This window comes from Terrapene carolina, unplaced genomic scaffold, assembly GCF_002925995.2.
Source record: "Terrapene carolina triunguis isolate 2854851 unplaced genomic scaffold, T_m_triunguis-2.0 Scaffold148, whole genome shotgun sequence".
In the NCBI taxonomy this organism is placed as follows: domain Eukaryota; kingdom Metazoa; phylum Chordata; order Testudines; family Emydidae; genus Terrapene; species Terrapene triunguis.
In genome coordinates, this window is record NW_020664499.1 from 7,619,285 (window position 1) to 7,640,097 (window position 20,813).

A 20,813-nucleotide genomic window follows, 5' to 3' on the forward strand; every position below is an offset into this window, starting at 1 on the left:
CTTCTGAACTGTTCACAAACATTCAGTTCCTTCAGTGGTAGCAACAGAGCTGATCATCCTCTCTAAAAGCTTCCCCAAAAGCAGCTGCCAACCTCATCAGCCAGGACACTTACAATACTTTACGCCAGTGGTTCTCAAACTGATTTGATTGCGCCCCCCTTTCTTTGTGTCTGTAGTAGTTTATGCCCCCCACCACCCCCACCCCACAAGTACATATACCGATAAAAAATAAATCAACATGCAATTTCCACTAAATGTTAAAAACAATAAGGCATTGATTCAAACAGAGTAATTTAAGTATACAGTAATGTGTATTTTAAGTGAGATACTTATTGGGGGGGGGGGCAGTATTGTCACCCTTACTTCTGCGCTACCTTCCAAGCTGGGTGGCCGGAGAGCAACAGCTGCTGGTCGGGCGACCAGCTTAGAAGGCAGAGGCTCCACCAGCAGCAGCTCAGAAGTAGGGGTGGCATGGAATATACAACTGAATGAACACATCCACAGAATTTGCTCTTTATGCTCTGACCAACCTGTGAAATATGTAGGATTTCTCCATGATTTAAGTAGACCCCTATTCACTGCTGTGGGTAAAATGTGCACAGTTGTTTTCCCTTAAAGCTTCTCACCCCCCTCAGCCTCCTAGAACACATTCCACACACCCCAGTTTGAGAACCTCTGGTCTACACAGTATTTTGCAGGCCGTGGGACCAGGCCTCCCAGCCCGAGCTGACAGACACGGGCTAGCCGGGTTGTCTCTTGCACTCCAAATATAGCTGTGCAGGCTGAGCTTTGAAGTTACAGCTTTGGCCGGAGCTTGGGCTCTGAAGCCTAGAGGGATGGAATTCAGAGCCAGAGCTCCAGTCCAAATTGCAACTTCAAAGCACAGCTATATTGAGAGCACGAGCACAAGCCTTACTAGCCCAAGTCTATCAATCTCGAGGGCTCCAAAAAGCTGTATAGACAGTCCCTTAGGGGCTTCTCCCATTTCCTCCCTTCACTTCCTTAGCCACACATTGATGAATGCACTATACACTGAGCAGAGGGTCGGCAGTTCATATGAGTAACTGTACAGGTGATGCACAAAAAGGCAAAATAAAAACCAAAGGTCACAAAAAGGTCAGTGACTTCACAAAAGTGATACCAGTTTCTTGCATGAGTTCATGCCAGGTATGAGGCCTCCCATTTGGAGGCATTAATGTTGGCTGATGTCACTAATTTCATATACATTGCTTTAGCCAAAAAAATTGTCAGAGGCAAGTGAAGGTATTGCAGGTATCCGTTTTGATAGCCATGTCCAAGGGTAATATGCCACCGACTACTACTGTACATAAAGGAGAGCGTATTAGGAGCACCTTGTGAGCCCATGGTAGCACAAAGTTTTCCCGTTCGGCAGGTTAGAACAACTTGCTATAACTTTTTCAAGAGCAGTATGGATTCTCATCTCAGGATGGGAGCCGACTCTGCTGATGGTAACCCTGTAGATTTCTTTAAGTTAAATTGAAGAGTATGGTTAGAGGAATGGCTCAACCTCTGTGACATTCCTATCCAAAACAAGAAAGAAGATGTTTAAAGCTTTTTCATGGGTTTGCAGAGCAGCTATGACTTGAGCTCATGAGAAAGGTTGAGCTAATGCAGCTGTTTCCAAGCTTTAAACCTAAGGAGACTTTCGAAGCCAATTTTTGAGTTGTTAAGAGTGCTGGTCACAGAGTCCAAGAGTACTCTTATGAGACTCCAGTTCTCCAGTCTACTGCAGGCCCTAACTTTTAAGACATGCTTGTTTATATTGTGACTCCATACATCTATACCAGCAATACATTATTTTGGACCTTGACTAGAGAAGCTGAGATAATATATTCAAAAGGGCAGATCCACTCCTGGGCTGACTGATATTACAGAATATTGAAGAGGCAAGAAATTATAAATGCAGTTTATACACCAAATAAATTCACCTTAATGTTTTCTTCATGCCGAGAAGCTATTTTATTGCCCAAACAAGATGCTAAATTGCTCCCTAATAAGGCTTGTGCTTCTACAATTAACAATAAATGCCAGAAGAAATTATCCTTTTGCAGCAATTAAAACCCCTTGCAGCAGAGTGAACTCTATATCAAAGTGGATTGCTTACCAGTGTTTGAATGAGCATGAGAGAAACTATCCATGAGTGGGGCCTTTTTTAAAACTTCATTCATATGTCAACAGAAACATTTTAATTAGGTAGGGTAGGGCCTATAGCTTTAAGGGGGGAAAAAAGTTTCCAATTCCTCAAGTAATAATATATTTATTTGGCTTTCTCCATCCTTATTTTGGGGCAGGGGCCTGCAGGAGAAGATTGCATCTGAAGAAGTGAGGTTCTTACCCACGAAAGCTTATGCTCCCAATACTTCTGTTAGTCTCAAAGGTGCCACAGGACCCTCTGTTGCTTTTTACAGGAGAAGATTAACACTCGCAACCCATCATTAAATTTTTACAGTCCTCATGCTTCCACTGTAACACAAACCAAAGACTATTGTTTATTAAGGCCCCGATTCAGCAACAATTTAAGCATATGAATAGTCTCGCTGACTTCAGCATGCCTTAAGCACTATACATAAATTCTTCACCAAATCAAAGCCTTAATGCATTAAAAGCCAGTTTACTCCATTTTTTCCAGTTAATTTCCCCTCCCTTCAAAACCTTTCAGTATGCCGAGTCATTTTGATGAATAAGCTCCCTGTATGCTTTTGAATATTTGAAGCTTGGTAACAAAAAACCCAAGTAACTGGCTCTGCATCAACTGTGCTGCATTATAATCTAAGACTTGAAGCTGTCTAGCAACTGGGGCTTTGTGAAAGAAATCCATATATCTGAAACTACTAGGACATTTGAAATTGAAGCTGTTCCACATGTAAAAATGACTATCCCTAAGTCAGAGGAGAAGTGACCCAAACTACCGCTCTGCATACATTATATTTAGAAGTAGCATCTGTGGTATGACTCCAACATCATAACTGCAGTGGCTACACCCCAAGAAGAATGAAATGTTAAGTTTATGGGGAAGGAAATTCACTATAAAATGAAAAAGACTTACAAATATCCACTTCAAAATGACAAATGGTCTGAGGAAGAATGATACTGTGTTAGAGAAATATAAATTAAGTTTGGGATAATGAGAAGTGAGGCTTTCTGTTCAGTGTTTGAGATAAGGCTCAGTCTATTTCTAGTTCTCTGTTCCAGCTGTCATTTCAACTATGAATGTTCTTAATATAGTGAGTGCCATAAGACATGCAGTGTTACCTGACTAAAAACATCCTTAGGGACAGTGACTCTGCATGTAATGAGGTGCATCTTAAAGAGAAGATTTACAATGGACTTCAATGCAACTGAAAGCAAGCATTTAGAAACAACACATAAAAAAGCTTTGTAACAGAAAAGGAGATGACAAGCAAGCAAATCATGTGACTATATAAAAAACAGATAACATTAAACAAGATACCTATAGCTATGGTCTAGGCCAGTGGTCACCAACCGGTCAATCGCGATCTCTGGTGGCACAGCAGGGCTGCCGCGAAGGCAGGCTCCCTGCCTGCCCCAGCCCCACGCCGCTCCCGGAAGCAGCCCTGTGGTGAGGAGTGGGCGGCCAGGGGGCTCAGCGTGCTGCTCCTGCCTGCAAGCACTGTCCCCACAGCTCCCATTGGCCGGGAACAGGAAACTTTGGCCAATGGGAGCTGCGGGGGCAGTGCCTGCAGAGAGGGGCAGTGCACGGAGCCACGTGCCCCCTGCCACCTCCCCAGGGGCGCATTGGCCTCTTCTGGGAGCCGCATGGGGCCACGGCAGGCATGGAGCCTGCCTTAGCCTTGCTGCGCCACTGACCGGGAGCTGTCCCAGGTAAGTGCCGCCCATCGGAAGACTGCACCCCAACCCCCAGACCTGACCCCCACCCCACAGCCAGCACCCCACACACCCCTCCTGGACCCCAACACTGTGCCCCAGCCCGGGGCCCCCTCCTGCACCCAAACTCCCTCCCAGAATCTGCACCATGCACCCCTTCCTGTACCCCAACCCCCTGCCCCAGGCTCAGCCTGGAGCCCCCTCCCACACTGCAAACCCCTCAGCCCCAGCCCAGATCCCGCACCCCCTCCCAAACCCCAACCTCCTGCCCCAGCCTGGTGAAAGTGAGTGAGTGTGGGGAAGAGTGAGCGACAGAGGGGGGGATGGAGTGAGCGGGGCGGGGCTTCGGGGGGAGGGCAGGGTAGATCCTGGGTTGCCTTAAGTTCAAAAAGTGATCTTGGGTATAACATCAGATGAATTGAAGTGGATGGCCACAAACTCTCATTCAGAAGCAAATGAGCGCTATGAACTGTTCCCTGTCCTTGAAGAAGGGACTAACATGGGAAATGGACATTTTAATATCAGACCAAATTAACACCACATTTGGAACACAAGAGAACTAGAAACGTACGAAAGTTCACCAGAACCAACTAACATTTTTTAAATGCAAGTCTCTAGTAATTAGGTGCTACGTGGTGCTTAAAAATCTTAATACATGTTGGCCAACCGGTGTTAAAAAACACCATTTGTTCACCCAGATTACACAATCTTCTCAAGGAGCAGCTACACACTCCAAATTCCAGCCATAAGGAGAAAAATAGCTGTAAAACAAACTGCTACATCTTGGCGAGTTGATGTAGTACACTGGTATTCTGCAGTTTCCAAGACATTCCGAACAGTTTTCTGTCCAGCCCAGCATAGCCAACTTAATAAATTCTCTTAAAAAAAAATAATAATGTAGCAAGAGCGTGATGGCACTTCAGAATTTAACCCCCCCACCCCCACACACACACACACACACACGCTTTCTACAAAGCGCTACGTATCTCACGTCGACGCTCCATAAGTTATCACCAAGCCACATCAATCCACACACTGATCCTCGACCCATCTCAACCTACCAACCACCTCAGACATAACCTGGCTCTAACAACTCAACTCCTACTACAGTGGTTCAGTTATAAATTAAGTATAGGTATCTGCTTCCACACATTGCATCAGATATGCAGCAAGCTATTGGCCACAAAAGTTGTCAGACAGAAAATAGTCTCACCACAATACAGTAAAGTTACAGGTAAGGAATAAAATGTTTTAAAAGACAGCTTTTCAAATGACTACTCAGACTAGCTGCAAGTTATAGATTTTTCTGTAACATGGGTAGTATGTAGCAGTTCAGAATGCTGACAATATGCTGTGTCCAGTCAATCACATTCAGGTTACTAATCAAAGTTCCCAATTTTTCTGCCTAGAACAAGTTGAGGAGACAATCACTAATTGTTTAGCTAACTGAAACATAGTTAAAGACAATTACAGTCATAAATAAGAAATGGAAGATTTCTTACTATTCTCTTCCATCCTTTCTGAAAGAAAAAAGTCATAGAACATATCAACAGAACAAAAGATTATCTTCCATTCAAATGAAGGATTGATTCATCTCCTTTACAGATCGCTCCCAAATGATGAAAACAAGGAACTAGCTACTGATGTGTACCGGCATTACCACAAAGCTGGTTTCTTTCTTTTTGACTATTCATCTAAAAATATCAACTTACTTGATCAAAACAGATGACCACTGGTTACAAAGAATGTCTAAAGATCACTAAATTATCAAGCAATTGCAGGTACACTGAAGAAAAACAGATGTTTTCAACCCCTTTCTGAATAGAAAACTCAGACAGTTACACCTGTAAAAGTTCTCTCCTTAAATAAAATATATGATCTAGTAATTGTATTTCACAAGTGTAAGCTATACAAACCTACAGTGAAATTTTTTTATCTTCTCATTAGCTAGGCAGGACTCCTCTAGCAAGCTGTTATTTTTCATTTGGCAGTAGCTTTAGGAATACAACAGAATCCAGATGGGCTGGATTAAGAATTGGTTTCTTTGATCCTAGTGAGATGTTCCAGTACCAGATTTATCAAGACTCTACTTTTTAACGCATGTAAGATTGTACACCTACAGGTTAAAAAAAAGTCAAGAATATTAAGCACTGATGAGCTGGAAGGGGTATGCACAAGTCCTTTGTTACCTCAAAACATCCTTTGTTAAGGCCCACAAAGGAGAACCTCCATTTTTAAAAAATTCTCAAGGCCTTTTCCTTCCAAAGATAACCATTGCAAACTCATTGCTATCCCAATGAATCATCTAACTAAGTCCCTGCAAAAACCTTTAAGATTGCCTTGTGCATACTGGAGTTATAATCACACAAATCAAATAAACTGGGAGAGACGGGGGACAAATGGAAAATAAGTGTTTTGCAATCAACCCTCCAAACACTCACGTCATTTCAGTTTATTAACAGTGTTCAGACCTGAGCATGCCCACTATTGCTATTTACTGTGACAACAGTTGCAGATCCCTGCTTGTGTCCCCCACCAATGCCTCTAGGCGTACATACCATATAGTTCTCACAACCTGCACTGCCAACTCCTCCAGAAGCACATGAAGAAAACAGGAGACAGGGACAAGCTATTGAGTGGTAGTCTCACAGCCACTGTAGCTGTAGTCCTTATCGCTGCTTATTCCTGTCTGCTAAGCCCCAGCACAGAGTCTGAAGAGTTGTGATTGGGAGGGAGCCTTGTGCATCCACCAATGAACTGTGTCTATGAGCTTGCGACACTCCCCACACAAACACACAGATAAACTGAAGGAGACCTCTCTGCCAGTCAGGGATAACCCCAAGAACCAAAGGGTACCCCCAATACCCAACAACCCAGCACACATTAAGGAGGGCCTGCTTCCTCCCCTTCCCCCACAAAATAATCACAGCACACCCAGAGACCACTGTCTGACACTACTATCAGCAAAGGCTGCAAGACAACCCATGTGCTACCACTGCTGCTCCAAGTAACAGCTGCCAGGTAGAGGAGCCTCAGGTTATGGGTACACTTGCATATGTAGAGCACCGGGTGTTAAACCAGCCCTCGGAGACAACAGCAGGGAAAGTGCTGCCATGTGTTCACACTGTCAGCTGCAAGCGCAGTGGTGTGGCCACATTTGTGGCACTTGCACTGGCATTCGGAATGCTGCATTATGGGCAACTATCCCACAGAGCACCTCTTCCCATTCCGGCATGGAGGCTTGTGGGAAGGAGGAGGTGGGGCATCCAGCAATACCTGTGCTTCCGTCCACATTTGGTGCCATCTTTCAACCTTTTTTTGTACGGCACACTCTGTCTTCCCTTTCAGTCTGTGGGAATGGATCCCGAACTGCAGAGAAATATGCTGATGGGTCTCGACAACACATCATGAATTGCAGTTGAGTTACTCCTTCAGCTACAAAGTGACAGTGAGGAGTCAGACAATGTTGACACAACGCATATGACATGAGATTGCTTGTGGCATTCATGGACATGCTCACCACCGTGGAACACCGCTTTTGGGCTTGGGAAACAAGCACTGAATGGTAGGATCACATCGTCATGCAAGTCTGGGATGACGAGCAGTGGCTGCAGAACTTTCAGATGAGGAAAGCCACTTTTATGGGACTGTGTGCTGAGCTCGCCCCCACCCTGCGGCACAAGGACACGAGATTGAGAGCTGCCCTTCCCGTGGAGAAGCGTGTGACGATTGCAATCTGGAAGCTGGCTACTCCAGACAGCTACTGATTGGTTGCTAACCAGTTCGGAGGGGACAAGTCTACCATTGGAACCACGTTGATGCAAATGTGCAGGGCCATTAATCGCATCCTGCTCAGAAGAACTGTGACTCTGGGCAATGTGCGTGACATTGTGGATGGCTTTGCACAAATGGGTTTCCCTAACTGCAGACGGGCAATAGATGGCACATATATTCCAATTCTGGCACCAGACATAAATCAGAAGGGGTATTTCTCGATGGTTCTCCAGGCGCTTGTGGATCACCATGGGCGTTTCACAGACATTAACGCAGGCTGGTCTGGAAAGGTGCATGACACATGCATCTTTTGGAACAGAGGCCTGTTCAGGAAGCTGCAAGCTGGGACTTTCTTCCCAGACCAGAATATCACCCTAGGGGAAGTCGAAATGCCCATTGCGATCCTTGGAGGCCCCACCTACCATTTAATGCCATGGCTCATGAAACCATACACAGGGAGCCTTGACAGCAGCAAGGAGCAGTTCAACATCAGGCTGAGTCCGTGCAGAATGATTGTTGAGTGTGCTTTTGACCATTTAAAGGGCTGCTGGTGCTGTCTGTATGGGAAGCTGGATCTGGCCGACGACAACATCCCTATGGTTATAGCCACGTACTGTACCCTCCATAACATTTGTGAAGGGAAGGGTGAAAGCTTCACTCAGGCATGGGCCGCTGAGGTTGAATGCCTGGAAGCTGAATTTGAACAGCCAGAGACCAGAGCTATTAGAGGGGCCCAGCACGGGGCCATAAGGATTAGGGATGCCTTGAGGGAGCAATTCGATGCTGAAAGCCACCACTCCCGTGCAGGGCACCGAACATTACTGAAGTGCAGTGGTTCCAATACTAGTAGACATCTGTGTTTGCTACGTATTAGCAGTGCCTGTTGCTTTCCTGGGCTATGCTATCTTTTACTTAAAGCAATAAAGAATGTTTCTAAAACCAAAAAATTAATTTATTGAAAAGAAACAACTGCTGGAGAAACACACATGGCATGACACATCTGTGCTGTGTGGGAGGAGGGAAGGGGAAGGGGTGGGGAACAGAACAATCACAGATTTCCATATGTCCTGTTATATTCCGCCTTCCTGTCTGGAGTGCCGTGCAAGGAGTTCTGTACTTCAGGCTGGCTAAAATGCATGGTGATGGGGGTAGAGTGCAGTGGGTAAGGGTCGTAGTTTGCAGGGCTGGGCGGTGAAGCTAAAGGTGTTGGAGGCAGCTGGTGGCAATCAGAAACCGGAAGTTGGGGAAAGTGGGTTGGCGGTGAAGTGGGGGCACAATGGAAAGAGTTTTGAGACAAGGGCTGCAGGGGAGGGGGTGGCGGGCATGGATCTGCTCCGTATGTGTGCCTGCAGCGAGGCCGATTGGCGCTCCATAATGCTTAGGAGCCGTTCCATGGTTTGTTGCCGGCGATCCTCATTCTCCTGGTGGACCCTCCTTTCGGTCTCCCGATACTCCTGTACTTTATTTTCAGTAAGGGACCGCTGCATGACTTCATGCAGAAGGTCCTCCTTGCTTCTTCGCGGCCGCTTCCTGAGTGTTTGCAGCCTTTCGGCCATTGATAACAAGGACGGCTGGGATCTCAAGGTTGCATCTGTAAAGCCAAAATGCAACATTTAACAGAAGCAGCATTGTTAACACTAGACAGAGCAATGATTCGGCCGAACATCTAGACAAGCACAGTACACACACTAGCACAAACTGCCTGCCCCAAGCTGAGCGGACTGATTGTTCCAAGGCCATACTGTCTTCTGGGGTCCTGTGCCCTGGGGAGAGCCAACAGCTGCAGGGGGCCCCTATACTGAACACTGTCCCCACATTTTCCATAGGATGGGTTTGTCCTGGAAGATATCTCGCTGCTGAGGGTGACCTGGGAAGCAAGGGAAGGTCTTCTGCAACAATGCGGCTTCCGACCTGGCCCTATGCGGCTTGCCTGTGTGCAGCAATGGTCCCCCTGACCCTCACAGCACAATGGCGCAGATATGTTAGCCTTACTGGGACAAGGAGCACAGTAGCTCTGCCAAGAAACCTGCACAAGCGGATTGCCCAGCTTTTGCACGAGACCTTCGATGAGATCACAGAGGCCGATTACCACGATGTGAGAGAGTACATCAACGCCCTATTCCACATCTAGGCATGCACGCAGCCCTAACCCTTCTTTCTGCAACCCTCTTTGCCCCAACAGCCTGCACCAAACAACTCCCATCTCAAAATAAAAGCCGCTTACCGGGCACCTCATCTGCTGTTTGTTCTTCCACAAACACAGTCCGCTGCGACCAGCTACCTTCCTCCTGGCTTGAAAACAGCTCCTGGCTGCATGCATCTAGGGATGCCGGGCCGTCCTCTGGCTCTGGGCCCCCCTCCTCCTCAGCACCCTCACGCCCGCTTTCCTCCTCCTGCCTTGTTGTACTCTGGGCTGCCACAGCCTCTGAAGTGTCCATGGTGCTCTTCAGAGTGGAGGTCGGGTCGCCCCCAAGTATCTTGTCCGGCAGGTCATGGGGGCAGCACCAGAGCGGCAGTTTGCCTCCCGCGCTTTGTGGTAGGCGTTCTGCAGCTCCTTCACTGTAACCCTGCACTGCAGTGCATCCCGGTCATGGCCCGTTTCTATCACGGCCCTTGATATCTGCCCGTAGGTATCATAATTCCCTATGGCAGGGGCGCAGCTGGGACTGGACAGCTTCCTCCACTCAAACACTGATGAGGTCCAGCACCTTGCCATTGCTCCATACTGGGGATCGCCTGGTGTGTGGAGGCATGGTCACCTGGAAAGATGCACTGAGAGCACTCCAGGCCTAGCTGAGCAAACAGGAAGGGGACTTTTAAAATTCCAAGAGAATGTAAAGGGCGGGTCTGATGGTTGGTCACCTGAGGGCAGGGCAGGGCAGTAGACTTCAAAGTGATGACCAGAGTGGCTAGAACAGGCATTGCGGGACACTTCCTGGAGGCCAATCAGAGCACATTAATAGACCAGGGCATCCACACTAGCACAGAGGCGCTCCAGCCAGGGCGTAGCGAGCTCATTGCTTCTCGTGGAGGTGGATTACCAGTGGCATTCCAGCCGTGGAGTCTGGGCGCTCTACGTGCCTTGCCAGTGTGGACATCTCAGGAGTTAGGGCGCCTGGGGCGGATTTAATGCGCTCCAACTTGCGAGTGCAGCCAAGCCGTAAGTGAGGTACTGGGAAAGGGAAAGCATGATGATCTAAAAGACAGTGGGCAAGAGGCTGCAAGGACTGATAGAACTGAGGAAGAGCAGGAAGAGTATAGAACTGATGACTTTTTGTGGGGGACAGGGCAAGAAGCAGCACTTTATTTGGATAAAACTGATATTCTCTGGGTAATGTTATTTTTATTTTAACTATTAGGGGTATATCTTAGAGAGTGTGAAACATCTCATGAGCAGTATCAGCACCTTTCATTCTCACACATGTTCTATTCATGGAACATTCCCCTCACCCTCCCCCGCCCACCCCTGATATCCCAGATGACAGGTATTAGTTGTAGAAGGAAGCTGTCATTTAATTCTAAAAGCCTAAGCCGGTCTTTTCTGGAGTACGCGCAAACAAACACACACACCTCTTTCGGAGATCTAAAGGCCGTGTTTACTGAAGAAATCCCCACTGATCTACGACTGATAATTATTTGTGGCTAGAACTGGCTTAATCAATTTTAGATAATTACTCTTTTGCTATACAGTATGTACAAGGGAAAAGTATTCAAATTACCACAGCTGCAGGCCAAGATATCTACAACCTCTCATGAGGCACTTACTGATGTATAATAACCTTCTATGCTCATTTGGGGTTGTTGCTGAAAGGCTAAAAGATATTCCCTCAATTCTGCAAAACAATTATTTTAACTCTAAAAACCACTGTGCTTAAATACTAATAGAAATCCAGAACACAGTACAAACTAGTAGTTGAATGCACTTATAAGTAAAATTCAGTCTGAGCATATGATTTATTTACCTTAGTTTTACTAGCTTGAAAGATACATTTACAGATTCACAGCCTAGCAATAATTCTGTGTATGTAATTATGAAGAAACCAGTCCATGACCAAAGACTTCCCAGCAAGACAGTTCACAAAGCTTATTTTTTAAACTACTTCCTAATTACAGGTAATTTTTCACAGTACTATAACTTCTCTTAAAATGGTAGATTAACTAGTGACTCCGTTTTAGAAACTCATTTTATCCATCACCATTATGCTAAACTTTGTCCAGTCAAGTTTGACCGGAGTTAGAATTTTGAACTTCATTTTACAAAGCAAATAAATTGAATAGGGCTGTCAAATACACTTGCCTGTTCACCACACCAGTTACTGCTCAGTTTAAGCTTTCTGTTTCACAGTTAAGAGAGCCCCCAAATAAATCAAAACCCAGTGATTAAAGCAACATGAAACAAAAAACTCACCCTGCAGCAGCAGTTCCTGTTCCTTGAGTCCCGCTCAGGTTTGGGCCAGCGGGCCAGTAATCATGACGGAAAGGTGGCTGGGCCAAACTTGGGCAATGCTATCACCCCCAAGAGCCAGGTTGCAATGCCTGGAGCGGGGAGCTGGGCCCAACGGCATGCGACAGCTCCTGGGTGAGTTTGGGGCAGGCTCATTCTGCAACACCACCCCCATCACGGCCTTCCACACACACCCCACTGGTGCAGGACCCAACCCTGGATGGGTAAAGAAGATGGATAATACAAGAAACTCCTGAAAAATTAAATGAAAAATTATACAAAAAGGATTTCATGGGACTCTCGTTTTTAGCCCACTGGCAGCAAAGGAAACCCTCTAACATAAACTACTTATAGCACTGACTTCTTCAATCTACAGAGAGACTGCTTAATTTAGAGAGGTGTGTATTGCCTCAATTTGTGTCAGTTGTGTACTAAAACTGAAGCTTCTCCATCATTGTCTTAGGGTACGTCTACACTTACTTCCTGGTTCGGCGGCAGGCAATCGATCTTCTGTGATCGATTTATCGCGTCTTGTCTAGACGCGATAAATCGATCCCGGAAGTGCTCGCCGTCGACGCCGGTACTCCAGCTCGGCGAGAGGAGTACGCGGCATCGACGGGGCAGCCTGCCTGCCGCATCTGGACCTGCGGTAAGTTCGGACTAAGGTACTTCGAATTCAGCTACGTTATTAACGTAGCTGAATTTGCGTACCTTAGTCCGAAGTGGGGGGTTAGTGTGGACCAGGCCTTAGTTTTACCCCACAAAAATACTACCTTTGTGTAAGAAGCTTCAGCCACCCACCTTTCTCTCCAAACACTCCGCATGGGATCTGAGCATTGATAGTACATGGCGTAAGTCTTCCAGCTAGTAACCCACTGGATGTTCTGTCAAAGGTCAACTTCAAGGTGATTTCTTTATGAGTGTTGATTACACTTATAATTTTTACAAAAAATTCTGATATTAGCAATGGAAGTTCCAGAGTGTGGACAAGTGGCACAACCTGCTCCTTCCTTGGCACACACATTATTCAATTTCAATGTCACCACATTATCAGCTGAGCCTTTTTATCCCTCCATCTTCATCTCAGGACACTTGCCTGTAAATATTGGGCTACTTTTTTGCTGTTTTTCTTAACTATGTCAAGGGTCCTGCAGATCTCTTCAATACCTACCAATTGACTATGCCTCAAACTTCTAAGTTTGACAAAACACTAAACTTTTATTTAATTTGAGTAAACAACAGATCAATAAACTTTCAGTAACCTTCCTAGTTTATACTGTAATAGGGACTGCATACGTTCACAAAAGCTTCCTTTCTGCAGCCACAGGAGCCAACAGATGAATCTGCTCCCTCTCTCCAGCTGCTGAGTCTTCAAATTCAAACACACAATGTTCCTAAAGAGCAGTTTGGGTGGACCGTCCCTGCAGGAGTCCAAATCTCTGTGTCTCCATGCATCCTCTGGCATATGTTTTTTTTCAGTCTTTGTCCCGTAACATACCCATCTTACAACTTTGCTTAACATTTACTCTCTGACAGCATCTCATATCAAATGGTTTTCAAACCACTTAGTTCCTTCTCCACAACAGGGTTTGGTAGAACACTTTCTAGAACACCTAAGGCACCTTCTTTTTTCAGGAACATTTCTGACTCAACACCATCTCTAGTTGCTCTGTATTTTTGAAGCAAGCCAAAGCCACATGGCCACAGGGAAGAAACCATACTTGTTATAAAAGCTAATGTTTAAAGTCAAGTTTACACAAGTTAAGAAGAAAGGTACTGTACATCTGGGGTCAGGCTTGAGTTATGAGAGATTACAAGTATCGGTTACAAGGTTCACAAGATACATACATAGTACATAACCAGCACAGACCCAGATTGGGGTGTGGGAATTTTTAAAGCATCAGTGAATAAGTGATCTCGGGTATGCCGCCCATAGAATGTATTTAGAATCCAAGTCAGTATTGGTGTAGCGAATAGGTACATGGGTGGGGTGCGTCTCTTGGTTCGTCAGGGGAGGAAGTGGTTTATCCCTGACCGGTGGTCTCCATATAGCTAATGGACAACTATTTGTTAAATGAAGCTGGGATGCCTCCCATAGCCACAGCCCAAAATGGAAGACAAACTTAGTGGTGTTAATAGTCAAGAATAAGAGAATCTCATTTTGTGACTTTTTTACCAACAGAATCTACTTTTATCCAGTTAAAGTTCTTTCCATAATAAAATGATTGCATAATGAAGTGAAATCAAACTAGCTTGACACAGTGAACACCACAAAACTTCACTACAAAATTCTCCTTGAAAGAAAAATGAGCGTATAACTACCCCAGACACCTAGGGTTCACCTCCTCAGAGCCTATACACTAAATTCCTTTGCCCAGAGGTAGCTAAGCAAAAAGCACAGATATTCCAGAGAATACATCACTATTGTTAAAACTCTGTGCCCAAGATTCTTTCCCTAACAGATACTGCTACAATGTAATAAAGTTAAAGTTAAAAGTGAGTACTAATACCTAGAGCCGCGGGCGGATACAAAATTTATATCCTCATCCAATCCACAAATGTGGTCCACAGATATCTGCAGATTTGCAGGGCTCTAGTAATACCACAGTAATAAGTACCGTATGGCACTCCTAGGGCATTACGATGGCCTGTAATCATACAATCCACATATCCTTTCTAGAGGCCTTCCTGCCGTATTTTTCCCCTATATCTCCCAGCAGCCCCATGGTCTGAGCTTGAAAGTCAGTCCTGTTTGGCATGACATTCAATCTAAACAATAGATTTTGTTTTATTTTCTGAAGCATTAGTATAGCAGTCATCCAATATTTATCTGTATGTACAAAAGGAGTAGAGTTAATATTCCAGGATAGATGTTGTGTCCTGCTGCAGTACCACATTAAAAGTAGTAAAAAAAATCTTTTCTAAAATGAACAGGATTTTTTTGTGCAGATTAATGCTTAGAAGGTGGCAAAGAGTTGTGTCCCAGTTTTTAAAGAACTTATGTTGACAAGGCAGAAATTTCTTTTTATGAGCATCTTAAAAGATTAATGACAAAAATGAAGAATTGAATGTGATATGGGAGTAATTCCTCTTCTCTATAAAGCCACAGATGTGCGAGGAAGAGATATGTGCAATCTCTAGGGAGTTGTGGAAATAGGAAATGGTACAGCAACCTAACGATTTACAAAGCAAAACGTGCATGTTTGTTGCCGATCTGTAATTTGTTATTCTTTAGATATAATTTAATATCAGTGTTTGAAATCCAATGAAAACATTTTAATACTTTCCAGTCTTTTGGACTTCCCAGACACAAAGTCAGTTAGCAACGAAGACATGGCAAACTGTTAAAGTAACACTCTGAAGGTAACACTTGAAAAAAAAAAATCAAAGATTAAAATTGACTTTTCATTGGCTCTAGGTAAGGTTAGTATTTTGGGAAGCAGTAACTCATTGCTGAAAAACACAATCCCAGCTTTTTTATCTGAAACAAACAAGAAGTCCTGACTCCACACATACCAACAGCTGTGCTAACTATGCAACCCTCTTCACTACAAAGGAACACAAATATCATTACTGATTTACACACTTAAAAAAAAGAAAACAGTTTATCACATCAAAGCAGCACTTGGACTCAGGGAGAAAGCAATTTACAAAATAGAGGTAAACACTTTATTGACAAAACTAAGAGATTGATTATGCATCATCAGGTCAAAGATATCCATCAGCGGTTTCCAAATGTATCCTTCACCATATGGAAAGCATGATGCAGATACCAATAATTATGGTGCATTACTGCCTCTGAAAAGAGTGCATAAAATAAAAAAGAATAGATTTTTAAGCCATTAAGATCTTAAGCAACTGTTGCATATGGGGCTATTGAACAATCAGCAGAACTCACAAAACAACTCAAGGGACAAACAAGAACTAAACAAAGAATCTGGTGTATTTTTTAAATAAAAACCGAAGAAAAGCTTTTCAATGTTGGACCCAATTATTTCTGAACTGAAACGTCTTCACCACTTAGGAAGCCAGCATCTTTCTGCCATGCAGAAAGGAGCACGTTACTGTAAGTGGACTGTGTGTGTATGTGAATGTAAAATATAGATGCAAAGTGTATTGGGTGAGGAGATTTGATAAACCCTGGCTAAAGAAAATAAGACAGAGAGGGACTGGAGCTGTCCCCCATACGTAGGGGAGAGCTGTAGAGTGCCTGTGACAAGGAGGGATTGGAAGAGCAGGATCAGAGCGAGTGGCCCTGTGGCTGGCGCTATCACTTCTCACCGCACCCTGAGGAGGCTAGAGCGGGGGCAGGAGGAGAGTGACTGGAGGCCCTGAGGAGAGGGGAGCTGGCGGGTGACTAGGGCACACGGAGTATCCTTTGCCTCAGCTCCCCTCCCTGGGCGCTGGGGGAGGGGGAGGAGCGTGAGGGGATGGGGGCTGAGGAAAGACACGGTCAGGGAGCGAGCAGGGGTTGGCACTAAGCGGAGAGGGAAGTTCGAGGCAGGGGAGCCGGGCCCGGGAGCGGCTGGCGCGGGAAGCCCTTCCCAGGCGGGTGCCTGGCTGTCCTCGTCCCACACTCACCCGGACCAGGTTGCTGACGGCAGCCTGCACTGCGGCCACGGGGGCGGTCAGGTCCGGGATGGCCTTGCCGTCCACCTCCCCCTCCTCGTGCATGATGACCAGGTGGGAGATCTGCTGCGCCACAGGCTCCAGGATGCTCTCGATGGTGCGGGTGTGGAAGACGGGCATGGCGGCGGCGTGGCGAGGGGGCCGGAGCCCGAACTCTAGAGAAACTCCTGGCGAAACTCTCTTCTCTGGCGGAGGCGCCACTCCCCTACCAACGCCGCGAAAAAACTACAGCGGCCCGACAGAACTCCCGGCTCGGCCAGCCGCGGGACTCGAACTCGCCGCACTCCTCACTCAGCAACGTCTGCCCCACTGACTCGTCGTCTCCCGCAGCCCGGCAGGGGCTTTCAAACGGTGCAACCTACCCCTCCCCTTCCCCGCCCACTCGCCGCTCCCGCCCAATGGCGGAGCCATGCCGGTGGCTCCCAATGGCTGCGGGGTCGCGTCCATCAACATTCCAACGGCTCCGGCCCGCTTTTCCCAACCAAGTTTGGTTGCATAGGCTCTGGTTTCCCAGAGTTGGATGACGTCAGACATTCTGGTGTCCATATAAGGAGATGGTTAAAGCCGGAGCGCCTGGGCTAACTCGGGAGGGGGAGAAGGGAGTGCGGGATTCCAAAAGCGTGAGGGCGAGGGAACGCCCCGCCCGGTCAGCTGGTCACTCGGCTCCAGCTGACGGGCTAGTAGGTGCGGGGCGGGGTCTGGTGCTTCTGCTAGGCTCAATGCACTAGCGGATGGTGTTGCCAGCTGTGTAGTTGGCAGCTACTTTTAAGGCGCTGGTTTTCCAAGGGAGCCGGGGGGTGGATTAATTCCTACTCCTGGAGGGAAGGTGGGGTGGTCAAAAAACTACCGATTTGTTTTCAGATTTCTGTGTGTGGCTCCGAAAAGCCGGAATTTCGTCCCTAGGTACAACGTGTAAGATTCAGTGGGCTTTTTTCTTCTCTCTTTCTCCCACAATAGCTCTCAAAAGAAAACTATTATTCAGTTCTAGTTTCTGGGACTGCTCGAGAGGCTGTAGGTGGTTTTCAGAACTGACTTCCATACATGGGGCTGTGTGTTTACACACAGGCATATTAACCACCCCACCCAGTGCGGGCAAGGTGAGTGCGGGATGTAGTTAGCAAACCACTTCTTGCTTTCTCTCGCGAAGAATCTTACTTTGAAGAAATAACTTCTTGAAACAATGTTCTCCGAGAGACAGGCGGAACTTTACATGTCATGCTCCTATCGCGGAAACGTTTGTCCCCTAGAGATTGTGGTGTAAAGGAAATTTGTGCTAACATAGTTTTCCATCCTCGTTCTGAGTATTCCAGCTACATCCTTCATTTGTGACCCGGGAATCGGAATCCCTTTTGAATGTTTTTAACATATTACATATTGCACCTTTCCTCGCTGATAGGACACTTATAACAAGCACTTTTGCTGTTTGAATCTTCTTTATTCCAAGCAAAGGTCGTGTTTATTTGCCTAAATTGTCTCCTACACTATTTGGAGCTTTAGCAGGATTGGGCACCTGAAAGTGAAACTGACTCTGGTTTTCCTTGCCCTGTGTGAATGAAATCCGAAAATTAAATCGAGTGATAGGTAAAGTGGACTTCTAAAACTATTGCAGCTTCATAACCATCCATCTAAGGTGGTGGTAGTAACCAAGGTATGGAAATTTGCTTTAAAATATGCTTGTGTGTTTGGAGGAAAATAAACACTACAGCTAGGGAACCAAAATAGAAGAAAGAGCAGTAGTAATTCTGTTACATTCAGAACAAGACTCGTATCTCCTGCAGGGGTAGGCAACTTATGACACTTGTGTCAAAGGCGGCACCTGAGCTGATTTTCAGTGGCACTCACACTGCCCGGGTCCTGGCCACCGGTCCCGGGGGCTCCGCTGCTGGCTTGGGGTGCCGTCCTCCAGCCCTGCTCAGCCCGCTGCTGGCCCCGGGTCCCAGCCACCAGTCCGGGGGGCTCTGCTGCCGGCCTGGGGTCCTGGCTGCCGGCCCAGGGCTCTGGAGCCGCCCCCCGCTGTGGCCCACTGGCCCCAGCCTGGGGCAGTGAGGGGTGCAGACAGGGGCAAGAGGGGGCACAGCTCAGCACCCCCACCTTAAAAATTGTTCCAGCACCACTGTACTGGGATATTTTTAAGTCCTGACTTGCTGCTTACATCACCATCACGCCACGTGGAACAGCACACTGCGTTTGACATTGAGATTAGAATGTACATGCAAGAACTGGAATCAGAATTTTCTGGAAGATTTAAAGATTTCTAGCGATTTGGCCCAGTGCTTTCTTTTCTAATTAAACCTGAAAAGTTAAACGAAAGCGACTTGGATTTGTCTGTGTTTCAGTGGATGGGTGTTGAAGATTTCAAAATGCAGCTCATTCAGTTAAAAAACTCAGAATTGTGGGCATCGAAGTTTGGAGATGTGCGGAGTGCACTTGAAGCTACCGAGAGAGATCATGGGGCCTCTATTCTGACTTGCTGGATGTCTCTGCCAGTGAAATTTAACTGTTTGAAGAAAATTGCATTTGCAATGCTTTCAGCATTTGGATCCACATACCTGTGTGAACAGGTATTTTCACACATGAAATCTGTCCTCTGTCTCTCTCGGAGCCGGTTAACAACTGATCACTGAGAAGCCTGTGTGCAGCTTAAAGTATCCAAATACGTGCCAGACATTGGAAAACTCAGCAAGGAAAAGCAAGGGCAAGGATCACACTAAACTGATAAGATCTGCATTTTAATTTAATTTTAAATGAAGCTTCTTAAACATTTTAAAAACCTTATGTACTTTACATACAATAGTTTAGTTATATATTATAGATTTCTAGAAAGAGACCTTCTAAAAACGTGAAAATGTATTACTGGCATAGGCGTGTGCATGGGGTGTGCCGGGTGTGCATGGGCACACCCTAATGCACGGGTGGGCAAATGGCTCCACTCTCCCGGCAGCAGCAAGCCGCCGCCCTCCCCCGCCGTCCCAGGCCAGCCTCTGCCTGCCACCACCCCCTTCGCAGGTCTCCTCCCTGCCTGCCACCCCCCTGCGGGTCTCCCCGCCAGCACCACCCCGGAGCGTCCCTGCCTCAAAGAAAGCAGCGTGAGCCTCTCCCCTGCCTCCTTGTGCTGCTGGTGTAGCACATTCCTGCTCAACTGCTGTCTGCTGCCCTAGGGTCCTAGTGCCCCCCATCCTCTAATGGCAGGGCAGGTTGCCCTTACCCTGCCCTTCCGCCCTAGCCCTGAGCCTCTCCAATGCCCCAAACCCCTCATCCACCCTAATCCTCTGCCCCAGCCCTGAGCCCGCTCCTGCATCATGAACCCCTCATCCTCAGCCCCACAGCCCTCACCCCTGCACCCCCTCCTATCCCCAAACTCCCTCCCAAAGCATGCACCCCTCCCCCTTCCCACACACCCCCTCCTGCCCCCCAAACTCCCTCCCAGAGCCTACACTCCCACCCTCTGCACCCCCTCCCACTTTCAAACTCCATCCCAGAGCCTGCACCCCAGATCCCCTCCCCCACCCAAACTCCATCCCAGAGCCTTAGGCAGGTGGGGGGCGGATACTAAAGGACGGCACTCCGGCTGCTATTGGGGTGGCACGTCTGGGTCTTCAGTGGCAATTCGGTGGCAAGTCCCTCTCGGAGCGAAGGACCTGCCGCCAAATTGCCACTGAAGAGTGGAGCGGCGTGATCGCGCTGCCGCACTTTTTTTTTTTTTTTTTGCTGCTTGGGGCGGCAGAAAACCTGGAGCCGCCCCGGTTGGATAAGGGGTGGGGGCAGTCAGGGGACAGGGAGCAGGGTGGGTTGGATAGGGGGTGGGATCCCAGGGGGGTGGTTAGGGGTGGGGGGGTCTCTGGAGGGGGCAGTCAGGGAGCAGGGGGGGTTGGATGGGGCATGGGAGTCCTGGGGTCTGTCAGGGGTGGAGGATGGATAGGGGTCAGGGCAGTCAGGGGACAGGGAGCAAGGAAGGTCCTAGGGGGGCAGTTAGGGTGGGGGGTCTCTGGAGGAGGTGGTCAGGGGACAAGGAGCTGGGGGGTGTTGGATGAGTCGGGAGTTCTGGGGAGGGCTGTCAGGAGGCAGGGGTGTGGAGAGGGGTTGGGGCAGGCAGGGAGCG

At 47.2% G+C, this 20,813-nt stretch overlaps 1 protein-coding gene across 2 annotated transcripts in view; it reads right to left on the reverse strand.

Annotated features, from left to right (window-relative positions):
- The window catches only part of LOC113406890 (vinculin), a 113,405-nt gene extending 96,571 nt beyond the window's left edge, over positions 1–16,834 (reverse strand). For both annotated transcript variants that reach the window (XM_026653735.2, XM_026653734.2), the window contains exon 1: positions 16,667–16,834. In XM_026653735.2, coding sequence (XP_026509520.1) covers positions 16,667–16,834 — 168 coding nt within the window. The remainder of the gene's footprint in view (positions 1–16,666) is intronic.
- Between the last annotated feature and the right edge of the window lie 3,979 nt (positions 16,835–20,813).